The following is a 16,754-nucleotide window of genomic DNA, read 5'->3' as shown; positions in this document are numbered from 1 at the left end:
AGCCCAAAGGTGTTATTTTCTCTGCTGGCCCTGAAGATGAAGACAGCACAGACCTGTTAGAAACCTGTTACCACTCGAGGCGCACAGAGCGTGACCACAAAATTCTCATTAAAGAGGTAAAAGTTTTGTTGCAAGCGCAACAAATTAACGACTATCACATTAATGCACACAACAGAGCACTGAAATGCAGCACATGCAGTAATGCAACACAACACACCACATATATGCAACACAATGTACACATTCAAAGGGCAAACAAGCCATAAGAGTGCATGTACATTGAGTATTAAGATCACAATACACCACAGTAGCTTGTACCAGAGATGCTTTGTCCCTCACCCAGAGGTGAATAGGAGTCTTCTCTTCCAGGTGGACATGTCACATGCACAGTAAGCACATCACGCTTTCCACCCGTCGAATCCATCATAGCAGATGAACTGCCACAACTGGCGTGTCTTATTACAGTAACACAGGCAGTTTGGTTTGGTGAGAGGAGAACTAACTTTACATTCAGGGCCATAGGCTCGGGGGGTGGTACCCCCCCTAATAAATGAAGTTTCTCATAAATAGTTGGGTACAGATGCTTTCAGTCGGTTATGGGGAGATGTCTGCTAGATTTTTACATTCATTCAGACACAAACGCACACACACTCCCTACCTCTCAGTTTTTAAAGTTGTCAAAAATATTGGTAATTTAAAAAAAATATTGTCTTTTCCCTCTTCTAGTACCCCTATCAATCCTCATTCCTCTCTCTTTCCACTTCCCCTTAAGCCCCTCCTGTGCACCCTGCTTGTGCCATAATGTCTTTTTACATTATCTGCCAGTCTGATTGTCAGAAAATCTGAAGCTCACACCCCCTCAATCTTACTGATCAAGCTACGCCCCTGTTTAAATTGTGCCAATCTGCACACGCCAGACCACATACAGGTAAGAGGAGTCCATGCAGATCCATGCAGAGGTGTGGGCATGTATTCCATTCACAAGGCGGGAGCAACTCATTGCAGTGGACATGAAGATGATGCATGCTTGGTAGATGCCACACGAGTGACTGCTGGTGGCATAGCAAGACAGCATAGGTTCAGATACAAGCCAGGCAAATGGACCTCCTGACTGCTGGCCGGAAGGTAAAACAAAATAAATAAACAAGGCTCAGTAGACCCCTAAGTCATCTGAGCCTCGCTGGCAATGCACCTTTAACAGCTACACTCCTGGGGGCTTATTTAGAAGCCCTGTGTGCCACCGGTTCGTCACTTTTTGTGACGCATCGGCGGCACATTGTTCAGGCCCATACATACAAGGCCACGCAACGCCACTTTGCATGGCTTTTTATGGCCTTGTAGATATGGTGTAAGGCAAGGCAGCACAAGTCGCTCCGTTGCCTTACACTGTGTCAGGGAGGCGTTCCATGAACGTGGTGGTGGGTTTTCCCAAGCAACACCCATAGATTGTGACGCATTCCCAGATTTACCAGAATTTGTAAACCTGGAAATGCGTCAAAACTATACTCCTCCCTAGGGCAGGTACAATGAGGAGAAATATTTTTATTTCTCTTTGTGGTTTCCTCTTTCCATGTGTGCTGCATCCTGCAGCACACATAGAAAGAGGAAAATTCCTCCCAGGATTCCTGCACAAAAACAATCCTGCTGACAATGCAGATAACCTTGCACCATGCTTGGCAAAAATTTGTGCACCACCACAGGGATAAAGGACAGAAACGCATTGTATCTTGTAGATACAGTGCATTTCTGCTTTTTCCATGTGACACAGTGCTTCTGCGCCGCGGGGCTTGTAATTATGCCCCCTGCTGTTTCCATTGCAATGGGGTTCAGTTCTAATTTCGCAAATATGGCTTACGCCATCCTACCCCCTTGTAGTGCTCCTTCTGGTTTTGGCAGTTGGTGTGTGAACTGCGGTGTGGGGCTCTTCTGCCTGTGACAGGCACCCTTGCTTTCCCTCCACACAGGCATGCATGCATTGTCTCCGGCAATCATGCTGTACATGGATCTGCCTGTATTCCCTACCTGCTTCTTGCAGTATAGACGTTTACGTAACTTGTCACCACTGACATTTGGCAGCACAGCTTCAGTGTGTCTGATTTCCTTTATTGTGTGCCTTCATTCAGTGATTTGTTGATGTTGTGTCATGCACGGGAGTTCCAAACACCTTGAAAGGTGACACCATACATGTGGTGCTACACGGTCCATGCACTGCTTAAATGCCCAGGGTATATCCCTCTTCCAGTCCATTGGTCCCCTGTGTGTGTCTGTGCCACTTGGCCTGTGCTGAGTGTGTCCTCAGATCTCCTGACTAGTTCCATCAGTTATGGATCTCTGATGCCACTGGAGGTTTCTATGACTGTGTGTTTTCTGTGCATTGCATCGGCCTGACGTGCTTGACGCCTACTTTACTGTAGGGTTGTATTTTCCTGCCGGATTCTACACAGTTTGCTTTCTTCGCTCAGCAGTCCAGCTGCTGCGGTGGATAACCCATAGCAACAACGCATGATCTTGACATATTCCTGGATCCCTGGCATGGGATTGGATGGTTGTCAGATGCTGTTTGCTTGATGAACCAGTTTCTTTCCTGTGGTGGTTGCAGTTGCTTTTAAGACTGTCTGGTGGCACAGCTACTTCTATGTTTGGGAGAGTTTCTTTGCTCAGTGCGGTATTTCTGCTTTTGCTTCTGTTTGTCCACTGAGGTCATCTTTACAACCCTGCAGTCTTTCATGTAGCACAGATGTTTCTACAGGTATAACATTCAACCCTTCTTTCGCCGAACCTTCTCATATTGAACTTCTTTCACTAGCGGCCTGCGAACCTGAGAATGTTTTTCCAACTTTGCAAAGTTTGTTTTCAACAAAAAGTTCGAAAAAACAAATAGTGAGAGATTATTTGAAGTCCAAGTATTTTCGCGGCACCAAAACAACACATAAAACCCACACGAAGCTGAAACATTGTCTTGCTAAACCGTTTCCCGCCAAAAACTTGTCTCATAAGTTTATATATTTTGTTTTTTTACCATAAACTCAGGAGTTTGAGAGCAAGTAAAACATAATACAATTTGCAAAGCACGTTTTTGTTTATGTCACCATAGGATTAAAAAAATGTACATATTTGTTTAAATAAAAATGTGGGGTTACTGAGTGTTGTGCGCAAGGTCTGAGCGGCAAATGGGCAAGAGAAAACAATATAAAGAACCCACCCGAATTTCATTTCTAACAGCGAATTAAAAATATTACAATATGGACAGGCATTTTCAAAATTATTGGGGGGCGGGCGTAGATATATTACATCTCTATAAATGTAGTTAACAGTTTTAAGAAAAACATAGAACATTAAAATACAAATACAGATGTTGAAAACGTACAGACACATACTAAAAAAATAAATATGGAAATAAGTATAGAAAAGTGGTTAAATTAGGGGTATCATGTTTTATCAACTTATTCGGTTATCAACAAGGGAATGGGCATTGAGTGTCCAGAAAGGAAGGATTAAACACAGACCTCCATTGAGAAGTAATGAGTGGGAAGCCTGAACGGACAGCTGCGGAGCACAGCTTAGGAACTGGGGAGGATCCTGCACAATCCACAGAACAGCAGTTTAATAAAACTGGGTACCACAGTGACACACGATGACATTCATAAGAGATGCTCCAGTAAGGAAGATGAGGTTGAATGCTCCGACCCCAAGGATAGCGCCAGGATGCTCTAGTTTGACTGACCGCGCGCTTTATAAGTACCGTATTCATTCATTCATTCATCAGGGCGTTTACAACTTCTAACAAACGGTGGCAGTAAATGCAGCAGGGGCAGGGGAGGATAATCTCCAACCTTGCAATGCCCCCTCCCTGACATGTTCAAAGCCCCCTTCCTGGCTGAGCAACCCTTGTCCATGGATCACACATCTGCCAAATAGTCTGGGACATTCCACAGATCCGTGGCTTTTATTCTGTGGCTCTATTTCACTCTTACCTACTAATTGCCCCTTATTGGTGTAAAGTGCGCCTAGAAGCATCTCACTCAGCACTTTTGGTAATTATCTACGTCCCCAGTGTATATAGCCAGAGTAATTTCCTAAATTGTGGTATGGCATTATATAAGAATATCCCATTAGTTTTATGGTACAATAATGATTATTCATATAGCGCTTATGCACATAGGCTCTGTCAAGGCACTGAAGTCAATTTAAAGTGTATTAATTTTATTACATTAGGTTTAGAATGGATCAGCGCGTAGCTCACGTATTTTTAAGGTGGTGTATCACAACCTTTAGATGGGGGGCAGTAGGGTGGAGGAATGGGTCTCTCTTCTGACTGATGTAGCAAAGGACAGCTGACGTTGATAGGTTGCAAAATAAAATGCATTTTCAGTGACAGAATCCTTGCTCGGCGTTCCTAATGCATCTCTCTTGGGCTTAGCTTTTATTTGGCTTTTAACTTTTCGCACCAATTGCGGTGTTTGAAAAGTGACTGAAAATACATTGTTTCACGGAACCGTTTCCTGGTTTATTTTGTGAGAAACGTCCCTCGTTATTCGACCAGAGGGTATCTATGCTCAAAACTAAGTTGTTTTAGTGTTCTGAATATTAGGGAACATTTATTTGTTTTATTCAAAGTCTGCCATGGCTACAAAAAAGCATGCAAAATCACCCACTTGACACAAGTGTGGGCCTTGTGTGCCCAAATATTTTGCTTCGCACAGGAAAAAACAGAGTAAAGGAAGGCAGGGAGGGCACAAAATAATGAAAGTGAGCAAAATAAACAAAGATCAGGCGAACTAATTAAAGGTTTTTATTACTCAGTCAAGCATGTGTGTTACGTGGCTGATTGGGGGTTTAACAGAGGGAGGAGCTGACTCTCTGGATTTTTCCACGCCACACGAAGTCTTGGAATACTTATCTTCACCTGTGCAAAAACTTCACACTTGCTCACAACTGCCACCACTTCTCATCATTTGTTCAACTAAATCCCACATGTTTTCTAATTTAGGGTTGTAAGAATTTGTGTTACTGGTTGAGGGGTGTGGAACTCAACTCAAGCAGGAGCCACAATCCTTGTCAGGGTAAAGGCTCAAGCAAACCCCAAATTAGCCTGTGCTCAACCAGTTAGGCTTAACTTAGAGGCAACACATAAAGTATTCATGCAGCACTTCAAACAGTTATAAAGTGAAGACACAACACAAGAAAAGTCCCACACCAGCTTAGAATAATAGAATACAGTTTAATGAATACATCAAGACCAAAACAGCAAAACTCCAATCAGTAGGACCTAAAATATGCAGTTCTCAGAAATGGGATTTCTGGTTGGCTAGAGTATGCACCTAAACCAGGCAGAACCGACCGCACTAGTCAGGGCAAGTGTGGTACACACCAAAGTTAACCTGTACTCTTCTCCTGGTAGTTTGGCACAGAGCAGTCAGTTTTATCCCCTGAGGCAATGCGTAAAGCGTTTGCATAATACACTCACACCAGTGACACAATAAATACACCACAAAAGAGACTCCACACAGGATGTATAAATATATATAATATATAGTGTGTATAACATAGACCAAGGCAACATAATTCATAAATACTCTGAACACTATGCAAATCCGGAGTCAATGCTCATTAGCAAGGCACAAACAAGGTACACCAACAAAATGATTTTAGAAGCAATGTAGATAAATCACCCAGGTTGTACTGAGTCAGAGACACCTTGCGAAAATGTGCCATCAGCAAGTATCCCAGTGAATGCAGGTCAGGTTATGCCACACAAAAATTACACCTATCACCATAGTATATGAATCATCATATATCTTCACAAACACTGTGTAGATGGCTTGATATGGGGCAGGACAACCACCCACCCTCACCAATCCCCCTATGTACTAATAGGGTGCCTGGCCCTTACGCTCCTATGCGATAAAATATAGTAAACTCCAGCGAATTCCTCAATGCGGCAAAGTGGGGGGGCCCTGTGAGGCCTCACCCCACCAGATTTTAGCACAGGAACCAAAACCCCTAAGGTGCGACTCACAGGGAGGAGGGGGCACCCACACACTGCAAGGGTTGCAGGAAGACCTCCTGGGACCCACATGTACTGAATCCACAAGACCAGGGGTTGGGACCGCTGCCCACATCCTTCTCGTAATGCGGGGCAGCTCCTGGAAGGAATTGCAGCAGAGCTACTAGGCTCCCCTGAGTTTCCGACCACTGGTACTCCGGGCACGGTCGGGCCATCTGTCAGAGAGGGAATCCAGTGGCCCAGGGCACCCTCCAAGTGGTGCTGTAATGGTGCGGCCTCAGACTTGTTGGTGCGCCTCAGGAGCAGGGCCCGCCTCATCAACCCAGTGCGCCTAGCAAGATTCCACATGGCGCTGACCCCGGGGACGTGTGGGGTGACGAGCCTTGCATTTCTGGCCTGACCCTCATTCCTGAGCAACACATCATCTGGAGCCGCATAGGGAGGCATGGCAGCGGTTTTGCCCTTCGGGCGATGTCAATTTCACCAAATGTTGAGTTCAGGCAGTTTTCCCGAGGCGGACACCTTGCGGCCGAAAGCAGGATAAAGGGCTTGGCACGCACTGGGGGAGGAAACCAAAAAGCGCTCACCAGGTGCTTTCTTGAGAACGTCTTCTAAACTGTAGATTTGGATGAAAATGAAGCGCTCCAGCTGTGCTCAGTTTGCAAAGCACGGTACAAATGAAGCGCTTACTACGCACTCGTGTTTAGGAAAATGAATTAAAAGTATAAACGCTCACCAGCGCTAGTGTGAGGAAGTCAAGGGGCAGAAAACATTACCCTTCCCACACCAGGGCCCCTTGGAGAACACTTGGGCAGGGCAGTTGTGCAGCAGGACAGTACACAGGTTTTCTAGAGCAGAGTTGCAGTTTCTCCAGCAGGCAAGCAGGTTGGCACAACAAAGCTAATAGTCCCAATGAAAGGTTTTCCTGGCAACACGAGCAGTGCTAGGGAAACCAAAGTCAGAGAGCAGCTGCCAGCAGGGAAACATGTGGAACAGCAATCCAGTAAGACCTTTAGGCCACATAGCCAGTAGCAGACAGCAGAGCAACAACAGCAGAGCAGTCCAGATGAGTCCTTTGTGCAGCACAGCAGTCCTTCTGACAGAGGTTCAGCCCCAGTTCCCAAACTGCTGAAAAATATGGGGTCAGAGCCCCTGTACTTATAGGCAAAAATGTCTTTATTCAGGGAGTGACTTTAAAGGACCCCTTTCAAGTGTAACACTACTCCTTTCAAACCAGCCCTGGCTCCAGACATCAGTAGGGGGTAATTAAGCCCTTTGTGTGAGAGCAGGACACAGCCCATACAAATGTGTGTGTGCCCCGTCTCCCTCTCCCCCAGCCCAGGAAGACTATCAGTTTGAAGATGGGTGCAGATGCCTCTTTTGTCACACCCAGTGCCTCCTGTGTTGTGGCTGTCTGGAAAGTATGAGCAAAGTGTACTAGATGTGGATTGGAGTCAGGCTGCACAACACTAGAGTTATAAGCACAAAGAAATGCCCACTTTCTAAAAGTGTCATTTCTAAAATAGTAATGTAAAATCCAACTACACTTGTAAGCAGAATTTCTCACTACCATTCCAAACATACTAAACATGCCCCAAAATTACCACTAAAAATTATATAAGGGAATCCCCAATGCTAACCTATGAGAGGAGCAGTCCTCCCAGTAGTGAAAAATGAAATAGGCTGTTTGTCATTACTAGGACATGTAAAACATAAAAGTATATGTCCTACCTTTTACATACACAGTGCCCTGCCCATAGGGCTATCTAGGGCCTAACTTAGGAGTGACTTAGGTGTAGTAAAAGGGGAGTTTAGTCCTTGGCAAGTTTGAAATGCCAAGTCAATGTGGCAGCTCGGTCACCGAAGCCCTTGTAAGCAGCAAATTGGACTATGGCAATGCCCTCTACGCAGGAACCATGGCCAAGCTCCAGAAAAGACTGCAAAGCATACAGAGCATCTCCACACACCTCATCCTGGACATCCCCTGCCACTGCCACATCACAGCCCACCTGAGAGACCTACACTGGCTCCCCATCAACAAGAGAATCACGTTCAAACTCCTCACCCACGCTCACAAGGCACTGTACAACACCGGACCAGAATACCTCAACAGACGGCTCTCCTTCTACACCCCAACCCGACAGGTTAGCTCCGCCGACCTTGCCCTTGCCACCGTCCCATGCATCCACAGAACGACCGCCAGTGGCAGATCGTTCTCCCACCTCGCCGCCAAGACGTGGAACACTCTTCCCACCCACCTGCATCAGGCACAGGACCTTCAGGAGACATCTCAAGACATGGCTGTTCGTGCAGCAGCAGCCCCCCCGCTCCCTCCTCAGCGCCTTGAAACTCTCACGGGTGAGTAGTGCGCTTTACAAATACTCTGATTGATTGATTGAGTAAACTGCACACACAAGCACTGCAGTGACAGGCCTGAGACAGATTTGAAAGGCTACTTCTGTGGGTTGTGCAATCACTGATGCAGGGCCACTAGTAACATTTAATGTACAGGCCCTGGGTATACTGTAATCCACTTTACAAGGGACTTACAGGTAAATTAAATATGCCATACCAAGTTTTAGGGGAGAGAGCACATGCATTTTAGCACTGATTAGCAGTGGTAAAGTGCCCTGAGTCCTAAAGTCAACAAAAAGCTCAGAAAAATAAGAAAGGCAAAACGTTTGGGGATAACCCTGCAGAAAGGGACATTTCCATCAGCAGCCATAAAGATTCAAGTGGAAATAGAGCCAAAAAGCACAAATCGCCAACTGTGGATACCTGGTCACGCTAGACCAGGACTAAGTCACAAGTTCAGGCTGACTGCAGTGGCGTGCGGGCCAGCTACAGAGACCCAGTTAGTCCTGCTGAATAAGAGTATCATAGATTCTGGGAACGAACCTGCAGAAAGGGACAACTCCAACACAACTGTAGACATTTAATTGCCTTTAGAAATGTGGGTTGCCGTTTTACCTAAGCATTGTTGCTCACAATTCCTGGACCTGTGTTCAGTTACCATTCAACCTTGAGCGTCTTCCACTTATTCAGGACGTTTTTGGCTGCTTCCCCTTTAAAGGCCTTGCCAAAGCCAAGCATAGCGATATAAATGCGCTAATTGACCACGTTTACACCCAGTGTATTCTTTTGGTTTGTGACATAGAGAATTTCCAATTGAAGAGTTATCTTATAGCACAATCGGACGATGCCTTGTAAATGTTTAGCATGCTCTGATGTTGCAAACCCATATATATGCTCATATAGAGGTTTTCTTTGTTTTCTAAGTGTATATGCTCTCCATTTGTCTCCTCCCAACAGGTCCTTCAAGCCAGACTTTGTGCTCATCAGACAGCACGCCTACAGCATGACCCTGGGGGAGGACTTTCGCAGCCTCGTCATCGGGATGCAGTACGGTGGCATCCCCAGTGTCAACTCGCTGTACTCCATCTACAACTTCTGCAGCAAGCCCTGGGTGGTAGGTGGCTTTTCACTCTGAGCAGTCGCAAGGGATCTGGGGAAGGGCATCGAGGTAGCCAGGACTGTAGAGAACATGGAGGAAAATGGCTCTTCAGTATTATTTTCCAGGGAACATTGAAAACAGGCATCATTCGAATGTGGATATTGGTAATTGTGCTGCGTTAGAGACGTCTCATGCTTGGGCAGTCCGAATGGCTCATTGGATTTATTGGAGTCTCCGACTTAGAAAGAATAATTTACCTTAGATCCAAAGTCCCTCAGACCTTACACATTTTGTCTTCTGGTCCTTCCGATTTTGGATCTTTCTGTTAGTTAGCAGGAGCAAAAAAGGGAACGTCATTTATTTTTTACATTTCAAAGTCCCTGCCCAATGTTCATCTATGGTCCTGAGGCTGAAACGTAACTAAGGGCCAGATGTAGCAAAGGTTTTTACCCATTATGTGTCTATGGGAAAAAGTGTTCGTACATATGGCCCTATATTCATTAACCATCCAAGTGGATTAACAGCACTTATCGAGAACAATAGTGTAACCAAACATTGGCCAAACAATTTTAAACCCTCTCCCTTTGTCTGAGCAAAATCGGCTTCATACTTAGATGAAATGGCAGTGGGACTGTTCTTTTGGGGTGACACCAACGTGGGCGACAGTATCAACTGCTTAGGGAATCAGGTCATTTAATGCCACTAAAGGACTTGTCAGAGCTGTGTTCAAAGAGATCTGTCGAAAATATGTTGTTCAAGACATTTACACAGTAAATTAGAGGAAGCACTTGTATTACACAACTGGAAAGAAATATGGAATGAAAAAGTATAAAATTATTCCCGCCGACTATTGTGCAAAATCGTGCGTGTGATCTGAATCTAAGGCGTGAATATAGGGTCCGACCAATTGGCTTTTGCATGAGGAGATCATTTGTCGTAGGCGAGTTAATTCTCACAGTCCCATAGATTAACATGTGGCATCTGCTTGCAATAGCTAATTAAAATTTAAAACCTGATATTAAAAGTTGAATTTTTTGTTTTAAATAACATAGGCCGACGTCTGGAGGATGGTACCAAGTTATTATTCTGTAACAAAGTGATGGTGCTAGGAAAGCCTTTAAGGCTAAAATCTCACAGCCTTGAATAGTAGGAAGATCTAGACGTGTCATCTTCAATGGAGACTGACATACCTTTGGAATAACATTCCCTCTTTCTTATATTTAAAAATAATAAGTCAGAGGATTGTGCTGACAACACAGAGTGTGGATGTTACAAACAACATTTTTCTTTAACTGACAGACAATGTAAGTTCCTTCATACAATAAGGCTGTAAAGGTTTTATGGACATGAACAGGATGATTAAACATAAAGTGGAGGTTAGTGGAGCAACATAGATAACCGCAGGAGGTAGTTATAGCGTAGACTGAGCGGTAGGGAAAGGTGCTGAGGTATTCCTGCTAGGAAGGATGAAGCTATAACAAGCACACACGTGGATTAGAAGTGAGGGAGAAGATGCAGAGTAGCCTGTACTGGGGGTTTGCTTGATGCAGACAGCAGGTCATTTTGAATAATGTTCTTTAAAGTTCCCCAGTTAGCATGTTTTCTATTGAAAACCTATATTTATGGTGAATTGAAGATGGAGCATAGACCGGTGGGAATACAGAACTCAAGGATTCATGATAGTAAAGTTCAAAGTATGAGTAACAGAGAACTTGGGTAACACAGGGGTAGGTGCCCACCTCATGGGGGTCACTTGAGTGCAAGCTTCTGAAAACGCAGAATGGTCAATAAACCGGAAACATAAAACAAACTTCTAAGTGAGGGCGAGGTTCCGGTGACCACTAGGACATCAATGAAGTGGTCCATGAAAGGGAGACTCCTTCATCGAGGATTCACCGACGACAGTCCTCCAATGAAGCTATGTTACTCCTTGTACAGTGGTACCTTGGTGCTCTTTATACTGCCTTTCAAGTCAGGATGCTCAAATATTAAATGTGTGTTTGTTGAACATGCACACCATCAAGATGATTTTCTCATGGGAAACTAGCTGCATCCCAAGATGCTAATCAATTTGTGGAAGTCAACAAGGTGAATATGCAATGTGAGGATTGACTAAGAGCAAAGGAGCCCATCAAAGGAATGGAAGGGACTCAGTGTGAGTTTCTGCAGCTCAACTCTTGATGACCAGGGAATAGATGCCCTTGATCAGAAGGAAGGACCAAGACTGGCAAAGATGAGGGAGAAATACGCGGACAGAGTGGGTAGCAAAAGAGAGGGAGACTGTATGGTATACCACAGGTAGCAAGCAAGCACAAATGGGAACAAACCTGGTAACAAGTATTTAGGAAAATCAATGTTTTACAATCCTAAGTAGATGTGATCATCGATCGGAGCAGCACACTCTCGGTCACCAGTCCACAGATTCAGTAGTAATCACTATAATAGCACTGAGTACTTTTAAGAGGCTTGAAGGATGTAGACCAGGGTTCTGCAAAGTCGGTCCTGGAGAGCCGGGTCCATGCCAGATTTTTAGCATAACCACATTTAGAAAAAAGATGTTTCAGAAATCTACATTTTTCTAAATGTGGATAGGCTAAAAATCTGGCATGGACCCGGCTCTCCAGGACCGACTTTGCAGAACCCTGGTGTAGACTCATGATAAACTGGTTAGCCGCTCATGTTTTCAGTGGTCACATCTTGCCCAAATGGCTAAAATGAGATAAAATGGCAACAATCCTGAGCCCACGGGTTGTGTCTCGAGCTGCCTCTGGACTCAGAAATCCCCTGATGGCTACAGTTTTTGTCTCAGAAATAAAAGGGCCCATTGAATATGTCCTTTAATGTTACACCTGTCATGGAGGTCGAGATACCCTTTTCAAGGCATCTCAGAAGTGATGGCCTTGTGTAGAGTATTACAGTGATGAACCCTTCTCTGAATCAAGATTCCTTCTATTAAGGCATCTATGCCACAACATGCTGACCACTGGTTTGGAAACCCTACAGAAATCTTCCCAGGTGATAGGTGGTGGCCAAGAATGCTGCTGTCCACTTGTTTACAGGGAGCAGGAGATGGGACATTGTGACATCACTGCTTTAATGAAATGGTTATCTTTGATTAAGAAGGTTACGATTGGAGAGGCTGTAATGGATGTTTTAACCCCTTTGCTCCCAGGCCTTTTCCCCCTCAGGTGCCAGGCCTTTTTTTGGCTATTTAGGGCAGTTCGCGCTTAGGCCCTCATAACTTTTAGCTTAACTTAGCTTTAGCTAACCACGCTTTTTTTTCCAACATCCTAGGGATTCTAGAGGTACCCACCTCTAGAATCTACCATCTACCATCTACCATCTACCATCAACCATTACTGTTGGCAGAAATAGCCAACAGTAATGTGCCCCATTGGGGAATGACCCTTGCCCAAGTGGCTGCCCCCCAAACAAAACACACACCAATACCTGATGCCTAAGTGGTTCATGGCCCCCAGGAGCAGATCGACCTAATAGAAATAGGCCGATTTGCCCCCTAGGGGAGCGACCCTTGCCTGCTGTCTAGTTGTGTCTGCCCCCTTTGGGGGCAGATTGGCCTAAGAAAAATAGGACGATCTGCCCCCAAGGTGGGCAGAAATGGCCTAAAATAAATTTCCCTCCATTGACTCGCCCACATACTTGGACTCCTGGAAACATGCCACTGTCATGCCCCTGCTCAAGAAGCCATCCACTGACCCAGCCACACTTTCTCAGGTCTTAGAGAAAGTAATCAACCAATGTCTCACCCACGACCTCAGCAACCCCCCAGTTCTTCGCCACCATGCAGTCCGGATTTGGGCCCAACCACAGTACAGACACAGCACTCATCATCGCCACAGATGATATCCGCATGATGCCTGACAGAAGAAACAAGGTAGCCCTCATTCTCCTTGACCTCTCTGCAGCATTAGACAGTCTCACACCCCATCCTCATCAGGCACCTGCACAAGACTGGCATCGAAGGACCCGCTGTTCGCTGGATCGGCTCCTACTTAACAAATAGTACTGTACTTTCAATGCATACACAATCCCTCTGACCAATATAATTCGGTCACACAGCATCGACACCCTCTCCTATGCAGACGACACGTAACTCATACTCTCCTTCTCAGACAAGATCCCCAACAGAAGAAACAAGTTCACAGAATGCATGACCGAAGTCGCTAACAGGAAGAAAGCCAACTGTGCCAAGCTCAACACCGACAAGATAGGAATAGTGATCTTCCTCAAGAACACCTCACAATGGGACTCCAACTGGTGACCGGGTGAACTTGGACCCATGCCCAGAACTTACACCAGAAACATCAGAATAATCATCAACAGCAAACTGGACATGACTGCACAACTCAACACTGTCACTGCATTCTGCATCCACACCGCAGGGACGTAGTTTGGTTAGTAAGATTGGGGGGGGTGAGCATCCAATTTTCCAACAATCACGCTAGCACATAAGTGTGAAATACATTACACAACAAGTAGGGTTTATTAAAGGTGCTAAAGGGGAAGTGGAAAGTGAGGCAAATGCAGATTGATGGGGAAAACGTAATATGTTGTCAAATATCCAACATTTTTTAAGACTTAAACAACAGAGGGAGAGAGTGTGTGTGCTTCTTCAGTCTGTTTGTGTGTGTAAAAAGTCCTGGTGAAATCCGACAGACACCTTAACATACCTGACTGAAAGCTCCTGTACCCTACTATTTAATAGAAAAGACATTTATTAGGGGGTGTAACACCCCATACACCCCCTTTGAAACTACTCCCCTTCTGAAGATGCTAAGGAATATCTACGAGTGGCCCCCAAGCAACACTAGAAAAACTGTCAATCACACCTTAGTCACCAGTATATCAAACTATTGGAACACTACACCCCATCCAGAACTTAGCAGCCAGGCTCATCCTCAACACCTTCCACACAGAAATCACATCATACCACACCTCAGGGAACTATGATGGCTCCCGGTACACAGACATGCTCAATTCAAACTCCTCAAACACACATTCAAAGCAGTACACAACTAAGTTCCCACCTACTTGGACTGTTGCATCTCCTTCCACCACCCAGACAACTCCGCTCTTCAGGACTGCTACGTACACACATCCTACACATATTCTTCAGGAGGTTGGACGTTCTCTTACATCACTCCCAAAGCGTGGACCGACCTCCCCACTCCATACCATTTCTCTCTTATTGAATTCCGCAAGAAGATGAAGACTTGGCTTTTCAGTTAACCAACCTACCTAGGCACACACACCTGCTCAACGCCAGGATAACCATGTGGGTGATAGTGCACTTTACAAATACCTATATTATACCAAGGTTCATGCAAAATGGACATCATAATCCTAATGGGAATGCTTGTTTCCCCCCAACCCTCGCCTTTTCATCTGCTGCAAGGTGTGTGGGAAAAGATGGAAACAAAGTTTTCAGTGATCTACTTTGTTCTTTTGTAGCAAGCAGGGCATTCCTTAGAAATAACGGGTAGGCAGTAATACGGGATGTCTCTTATTGAAGAGTTGGAGGGGCATTTAGAGGAAGGTAGATGAGTTAAAGTGGCAATACTTTGTTTTGGCTTCGCGGGATAAGAACGGAGGGACTGGATTAATGAAATAAGAGAGATGTGAGAATCTGGGGGATTGGATGTTAATTGAGCTAGAAGCAGGGGTGGCTCCTCCATTAGAATGGAAGAGATTCGCCCCACTGGGAAAAATGCCCCCAGACACTGACTAGAGGTGAAAAATAAAATGGTAATAAAGTTAATTTAGTACCATTTTATTTTTCCTCACCCGTCCCGAAACCGAGTGTCGGGACAGGGTGGGGCTAGCTGAGTGCCAGCAGCAGGGAGGAGTGGTGGGCTTCCTGTGCACTTGTTTAAAGTGCGCATGTCTCTTAGGCCGACTATCTTGCGATGGCCAGCCAGGCATGTCTTAGACAGCTAGGTGGAGAGCAGGCAGAGGCACACAGTAACCTCGGGAGCGCCGAGAGAGGCCGCTCCCTCCAATCCTGGAGCATCTATCTTGCTGGTTAACCGCATGAGAGCAGGGCTAGAATTGGTTAAGGGAGTTGGATGGGGCCTTGAGTGAAGAAGGAAACCGGACCGAGGAGGACGTGTCTGTCAGCAACTTGAAAACAAGGTAAGTTATTTTTAATTTTATTTATTGTGTATCTCCCCTCCTTTTATGTAGCACATGCGTGCATGCACCCACCCCCACTCATTTGCCCGCCCCACCACTCTTGGTAGTTAGTTGCAAGTCGCCCCTGGTTAGGAGTAATGTTAGGAGTAGACAGGACCATGGAGCAGATCTTGCTAAATACAAAACAGCAACCTGCATAGCCATTTATGTTCATTCAGTCCATCTAAAAAAGAGCCGTGCTTACTGATTGCAAGTTACACTTCAATGTAAAATTAGAAAGGGAATCAAAACATCATATGAGCCACGTGGGCATTGTGAGGATCTTGCACTACCTTGGAGGTCTCTGGCCTCCAGGACTGCAGTAATTCACTCTGCATGCAGAAGTAATAGAAAGCTGCTTCTTGCCAAAGACCCACTAGCTCAGCTTCCACCTATGGCACCAAGCTCCAGCTGCCCCCGAGCCACCCATGCCCCACCCTTACACCTAACTTCCCCGTTGGCATTCCCAGCACCATGAGGTGAGGACACAATTTGTCCTATAAGTACCATACCATTCCAAAATATAAATATTTTCTGTGTAGTCTCGTTTCTCAAAACTTTTTCAACTTTGCAAAATGATGATAACCCGTTTTAAAGTGTTAGAAATGGTGTCCTGTGTGATAATGAGATACAGTTCTCACTAATGCTCAGGAGTGGCCAGTTCAAGGATTTGTAGGGCCCTCAACAGAAAGGGAACATGGGAGGCCCTTCTAATTAGCATATGAAGTGACATTACCGGAAATGACATTACAGGAAGTACCATTAATTGACTATGAATCCTCTGTAGAAGCGACTTTGCAAAGAAGCAATTTTCCTGATGCTATTATCAGTAAAACAATAAAACATAATTAAGAACCCCAACAAAAAAAGCACATATACTTTAAAGCTCTATTACATGGAAATACACTACATTAATGCCATTGGGTAAAAAAGATTGTCGCAGTTCACTCCAAAATCTATATCTTTACTCCAATCTTAACAGATTGTGTCCAGATGAATGCATTATATATGTAGGTATGTGAAATTGACATAGTTCAAACCTAGCCGAAAGACAGCTGAGAGCTGTACATGGACATTGGTGCAAAGTAAAGAACCTTCAAC

General features: G+C 45.1%; 1 protein-coding gene across 1 annotated transcript in view; it reads left to right on the top strand.

The window, feature by feature from the left end:
• SYN3 (synapsin III) overlaps positions 1 to 16,754 on the top strand; it is a 941,464-nt gene that overhangs the window by 479,471 nt on the left and 445,239 nt on the right. Inside the window, exon 5 of the mRNA XM_069227930.1 lies at positions 9,320 to 9,476. Coding sequence (XP_069084031.1) covers positions 9,320 to 9,476 — 157 coding nt within the window. The remainder of the gene's footprint in view (positions 1 to 9,319; positions 9,477 to 16,754) is intronic.

Source organism: Pleurodeles waltl, chromosome 4_1, assembly GCF_031143425.1.
Source record: "Pleurodeles waltl isolate 20211129_DDA chromosome 4_1, aPleWal1.hap1.20221129, whole genome shotgun sequence".
In the NCBI taxonomy this organism is placed as follows: Eukaryota; Metazoa; Chordata; class Amphibia; order Caudata; family Salamandridae; genus Pleurodeles; species Pleurodeles waltl.
The sequence above is the reverse complement of the archived record's forward strand: the minus strand, read 5'-3'. Positions and strand labels throughout refer to the sequence as shown.